The sequence below is a fragment of the Dromiciops gliroides genome, chromosome 4, assembly GCF_019393635.1.
Source record: "Dromiciops gliroides isolate mDroGli1 chromosome 4, mDroGli1.pri, whole genome shotgun sequence".
In the NCBI taxonomy this organism is placed as follows: domain Eukaryota; kingdom Metazoa; phylum Chordata; class Mammalia; order Microbiotheria; family Microbiotheriidae; genus Dromiciops; species Dromiciops gliroides.
In genome coordinates, this window is record NC_057864.1 from 496,152,629 (window position 1) to 496,158,628 (window position 6,000).

At 61.0% G+C, this 6,000-nt stretch overlaps 1 protein-coding gene across 2 annotated transcripts in view; it reads right to left on the reverse strand.

Moving 5' to 3' along the window:
* Nucleotides 1-4,529, reverse strand: part of SLX9 (SLX9 ribosome biogenesis factor) — a 48,663-nt gene extending 44,134 nt beyond the window's left edge. For both annotated transcript variants that reach the window (XM_044002950.1, XM_044002949.1), the window contains exons 1-2: nt 4,276-4,529; nt 487-595 (exon numbers count right to left, since the gene is read on the reverse strand). In XM_044002950.1, coding sequence (XP_043858885.1) covers nt 487-595; nt 4,276-4,449 — 283 coding nt within the window. In that variant the 5' untranslated portion in view covers nt 4,450-4,529. The remainder of the gene's footprint in view (nt 1-486; nt 596-4,275) is intronic.
* Nucleotides 4,530-6,000: the final 1,471 nt, after the last annotated feature.

Sequence of the window (6,000 nt, forward strand, 5' to 3'; positions counted from 1 at the left end):
CGCTAATGGCAAGAACGGACCCAGAGGGAGTGTCCGGCAGGACCCCAGCAGGGAGGTCCCAGGCAGGACGCCCACACACGCCAGCCCTGCAAGGCAGGGACTGTCATCACCCCCATTTTACCAACGAGAAAACTAAGGCAGCAGGCCCAGCAGATGAACACAACCTCTGCCACTCCCACCATCCCCACAGAACAAGGCAGGCCGAAGGGCAAACCTCCACCCCTGCCCGTCTGACCGGCACCTGGACTCCACCAAGGCTGGCACGACAGAGACCAGCCAGGCACCTTCCCAGGGCCCACAAAAGAGACCTGGTCCTCAATGACAAACACGCGGGCACGGCACGGGCCCCTCCCCATTCAAGGGGAGAGAGCCCATGAAGCGCTCTGACGGGAGATTCCCCGGGGACGTCAGATGCCAGTCTACAAGGACAGGGTGGAAGGGCCCCAGGGCTGACACGGAGGCTGGCGCTCCCTCCATCCCTCTCACCTGCACCGGCGGAGACGACGCTTCTCGTGTCCGAGTCTAGTTTCTGAACCAACGCCTTGGGGTCAATCTTGGTCCCAGCAAAGATGTCCGACGTCACCAAACCCCAGTCCTGATGACAGAAACGACAAGCTGACTTTCAAGGCTACCTGGCAGCAGAACTCAGACTAACCATGGCAAGAGGCCATGCGCCCCTGGGGACAGTTGGGGGGAGCAGAAATGGGCCCCTCGGTTCTGCCCCCAACTGGGGCTTGTCTCCCCCCCCCACGCCCGGCATCCTCCAGGCTCAGGGCCTTCTCACCTACCCACCCACAGCCTGGAGGCCCCCCCAGCCAGAAGCCAGGCACGGCAGCCCTGCTCTTAATGGGGGAGGGGCGGCAGGTGTGCTGGCCCCGGCCCATCCCCTTGCACCCTCCCTCTGTAGCTGGAAGAGCCCGTCTCCACCCGTCACCCCCAAGCTCCTCAGGCTTCAGCCTCTCAGGCAGCCACGAGCCTCCTCCAAGGCCAGGTCACGGGGCGCTTCTGCCTTCCTCCACAGCATGGATTCCACTCCCCTCTTGTGGTCCAGCTACAAATGTGGGATTTCCCAGAATCCCAGATGATCAGGGCTAGAAAGTGACACCACCCCAGGACGAGGATCCCCTCTGAAATACACCAGATGAGGTCACACATCCTCTGCTTCGAGCCTCCAGGGATGGGGAGCTCACTCCCTGTCAAGGCAGCCCATTCCTCCCCCCTCCCTTCAAGTGGAGGGATGACTGCTGGGAGGCAGGGGCAGGCCACGGGTGCAGGCAGCCCTGACTTCTGCGCCAGGAGCTGCTTGCTGCAAAGCACCGATGCTTGGTACACAGCAGGCATTTCATAGATGCTCACCGACTTCTCTGGGGCAAAGGGCACCCTGAACAGAACTGGGGGGCGGACACCACTAGGGAGGGGCTCCATGACTCCAATCCAGCCCTCTCGACAAACCACAGCCACGGCTCAACCCACACTGACCTCTGTGGGCATGTGGGGCAGCTCCCACGCACAGAGCGGAGGCTGGAGTTGGGAGGACACAAGTTCAAATCTCACCTCAGACACAAGGTAAGATTAGCTGCGTGACCCTGGGCAAGTCACTTAACCTCTGCCTCAGTTTCTTCTGCAAAATGGGGATGATACCAGCCCCACAGAATGCCTTCAAAACCTTGAGACGCCCTAGAAATGCCAGCCAACATTCCAGTTATTATCCTCATCATCAGGCTCTGCCCAGAGACCTTTGGGGCAGCACCCCTGCTTCTCTGGGAATCTGGGGGCACACTGCCCCCTAGTGGCCGAGATCACCAGCCTGGGACTGTCTCATTCCAGGCCTGTGATTCCATCCCTCCCTGGGAAGAAGCATCAGCCCTACTCAGCAACCTCCAGGAGCTCCCGGGGCCTCTGGGATCAAAGAACAAACCCTGGGCTCAGCATTAGGAGCTTTCGGTACCCTGGCCCTCCTCCCTTCCCAGCCCCTACAGCTCTCTGGCTGCCCCTCCTTGGGTCCCCATCCCCACTTCCTTTAGGCCTCAGCTAAAACCTCAATCTCTGTCCCAATCCCTTCCCTCTGAGAGGAGCCGCCCCAGGGAGCCCTTCTCCAAGGAAGGGAGATCAAAAGAAACCAGTTCTATTGAAATCTAGCCTTTCTTCTCCCCCAAACTTCCCAGCCCCGCCCCCTCTGCCCGTGGGGATCTGCAGGTCCCGGGCTAAGAACCCCAGTCTGACACCTTCCACTTCTGGTACTTGCACACGTCTGCATCTCTTCTATACCTGGACGGAGCCGGCTTGAGTTCACTTCTCTCTACAGTGACTTGCACGTTGTCTCCCACTAACATGGTCACTCACCAAGGGCAGGATCCATCCCAGGACCTGGCCCACGGTAACTCTGCTAAGTGCGGCATCCCCGCCACAAGCCCCTGGCCTCGATGACCAAGAACCCGGCCAGAGCCCACCCAACCCTGTGCCCCCTTCCCCACCACTACTTACTCCGGAGTCCCCCATCCCATGTCCTGTTGGCTGCCCCTCCCTGCGTCCCAGACCACCTGCCCCCTGCCAGAGCCCTGACCTGATTCCTCCCTGGGTCTCCAACAAGCCTGGGTCCTCATCTCGGGCAATCCCTCCCTCCCTCCCCGACTTGCTCTTCCAATCTGCAGAGAATGGGTTGCAAACACCATCTACGGAGCTCCCCATAGCTCCTAGAAAACACTGCCCCCACCCCACCTGAGGGCCCCCAACCTTCTGACTTCTCAGCTCTCCCCTCCCTCGGAATGGGGGGCGTTGGTCTCCCCAGGCATCTCTGAAGCCAAGGCGAAGCCTGGACTCCCATTCCTGCTCAGGTCTATCTCCCGGGAGGCTGCCTGCAGCCAGCATCTCCAGGCTTCAATTAGACTTATTTTAATTAAGCCAATAAGGAGTCCCATCAGCTACTGGGGGAGGGGAAGAAGGCAGTGGCTGAAAGAAGACTGACTGGGAATGAGCAGGGAACATGCAGACATACGGACTCACGGGGGGGGGGGGGGGGGGGGGGGGGTGTCATCCCTGGAGAGAACCTGGCATGCCTGCTAAGGCTGCGGTCTGCAGGAACCCGGTCGGCCAAGCAAGCACCTACTATGTGCCAGGTGCAAACGACAGTTCCTGCTTTCCAGGAGCTTACAATCCGCCAACCAGGCCTATAGACAGGCTAAACGGGAAACCATCAACAGAAGGGATTAGGAGGGGTTGGGGAAGGCTCCCTGGAGGCGGTGGGATTTTAGTTGGGGCCAACAGAGGAGGGGGAGTGTCCAGGCCTGGGGGATATTCAGAGAGACGGGGGGAGGGAGGAGGCCTAGAGCCAGATCCCAGAGGAGGTGTAAGAATCCTGGAAAGGGAGGAGGGGCCAAACAAAGGAGGCCACAGGGAGCCACTAGAGATTACAGAGTAGGGGGTGAGGGGTCAGACCTGTGCTCCAGGGAGATCACTTTGGTGCCTACATAGAGGACAGGAGTGGGGAGAGACTGGAGGCAGGCAGGACCCAGGCCCCCCAGCTATTGCTGTGATGCAGGTGTGAGGGGACCAGAACCTGCTCCAGGGCCTGGTGAAGGCCCGGAGAAGGGAGTGATTTTGGGGGATGGTGCAGAGATGTATTCCACAAGACAAGTAGACAAGAGTGAAATCCACAAGAGCTGTGCAAAAGGGTGAAATCCACAAGGGTGAAATAGACAGCCCTGGGCATGGCTTTGAGAGAGGGACGGGGGTGAGGATGACTCCCAGTCAGAGGGATTGAGAAGATGGGACAGAAAAGGTAGGAGGAGAGGAGGGCGAGGATTCACAGGAGGTCTCCCGGAGAAAGGCAGCCCCGCAGCGCTGCTTAAGAGCCTGAGTGCCAAATGCCAGGGGCACCGGCGCAGTAAGGAAAGCGATGGAACCATCTGAAAGGCAGCCGGGGGCGGAGGCGGGGAAAGGCCCCGCTCCCAGACTCTCCCTTAGAGCACAGGAGTTGGTACAGCCCACTCCCTCCCACCCCCGCCCGGCTCTGGCTCTCGCGCGCCCTCTGCCGCTCTCTCGGGAGCATGTCAGCGACCCGAGAAGGACCGTACTCCCTTCCCCCTGCCCAGCCTGTGAGTTGGTACCGCCCGCTCCCTCGCGCTCTCTCCCCTCTTCCGGGTCCGGCGCGCCCCCTGCCGCTCTCGCGAGAGCACCCCCAACAGGGCCCACGACCGGACCGTACCAAGTGCCACTCCCCCCGCTCACACCCCTCTCCGCGCCCCGGTGGTACCGCCCCCGGTGCTCCGGATTTACCTGTCCCCCGGCTCCGCTCCACGCCGTCACCCCCGCGGGGCGCAAGGCGGTCGTCGTCGTGATGGACGCCGCCGTCACAGACGCCTCCGCCTCCTTGGCGCTCGGGGCCGGACGCGCGGCCTTCACCGCGGCGGCGTGTAGCCGGGCCCGGGGCCGCCGCACTTTGCCCACCATGCTGACCCTCCGGAACGGCCGGGCGTGTCACGTGCTCGCACCCCCGGAAACAAGGGCCTGCGCACGTGGGTTCCGAGGCGCCGCCCGGCGCCCAAAGGGGCAAGGAGGGAGGAGGTTCCGCGTGTTTGGGAGGGTTCGCCCCGCCCACCTCACCCCACCCCCGGGAGCCACAGAGGACCTTAGAGCCTTCCCAGAGGAAGAGGCTGCGCAGGGCCTGGGAGAAGGAAGGAAGAGCCAGCAAGCCCCACTCCTCACCCGTAGTCCACCACCTCTGCCTGAACCTAGGAAGAACCTTCACCTCACTCCCTGGGGGAGGGCGGAAAGGCGGAGCCAGCTACCTGCCCGAGCCCTCGCCTCCTGTCCCGCCCCTCAGCTAGCTCAAAAGTCCTAGAAAGGGCCTGGGGATTAACCTCCCCCAACAAGCAACCCCCAGCACCGGCCTCCGGGAACAAGCCCTTCCCCTGGCCTTCCCCCGATTACTAAAGTGCCGCCTCCTGCCGGGAGCCTTCCCCAGCCCTCCTACTTCTAGGCTAAGGGTCTCTTGTGTGTGCCCCTTGTGCTCCCCTCACCCGCCAGATCGAAAGCTCCTTGAGGGCAGGGACTGGCTTTTGCCTCTTTGTATCCCCAGCATTTGGCACAATGCCTGGTGGGTGGGATTCAGGTGTGTTTGACTCCGGGACCCCATGGGGAGTTTTCTTGGCAGAGACACTGGAGTGGTTTACCATGGTCTTCTCCAGCTCATTTGCCAGGCAGACAGGGTGAAGGGACGTGCTCAGGGTCACACAGCTAGTGTGTAAGGCTGCATTTGAACTCGGGTCTTCATGGGGACTCCAGGATGCTCAAGCCACTGCAGCCCCACCCAGCTCTCCCTGGCACATAGTAGATGCTTCACAAATGCTTGTTGACTTCCCCTCGAGGCCCTGGATGAGATGCTTCAGCCCCACAGAATCCCTGATTTCCGTCCAGAGGAGAGCAGGTCTCCATAGAAAATGGCTGGGGGGGGGGGGGTTCCTGAGGTGTTAGTCTGTAAAGACTGACACCCCGGGGCAGCTAGGTGGTGCAGTGGATAAAGCACCAGCCCTGGATTCAGGAGGACCCGAGTTCAAATCCGGCTCAGACACTTGATACTTACTAGCTGTGTGACCTCGGGCAAGTCACTTAACCCCCATTGCCCCGCAAAAAAAAAAAAGAATGACACCCCCTCACACCCCTTCTCTGGGCGCTAGAGAAAGGAACCAGGAGAGATGAGTCAAGGACTTCTCTGTAGGGAGACAGGACAGTTCAGAGACCTGGTTCTCCTGCTCAAAAGAAAGGCCAAAGCTTTCAGAGCTGGTAGATAGCATGACCACCTGACCTTGGAAAGCCCCCTATGGGGGTGGGGGAGGGCCTGACTCCTGGACTCTGTCCCCCACAGGCCTGATGGCTTAGCCCCTCAAGGAGAGTAACCCCAGACCCCCTACAACAAGCATGACTCACCGGGGGCTCTTTGGGAGCTCCTCAGCCCAAGAAGAGACAAGCCTTGTTCTCCATGAGCTTCCATTGCGATGGGGG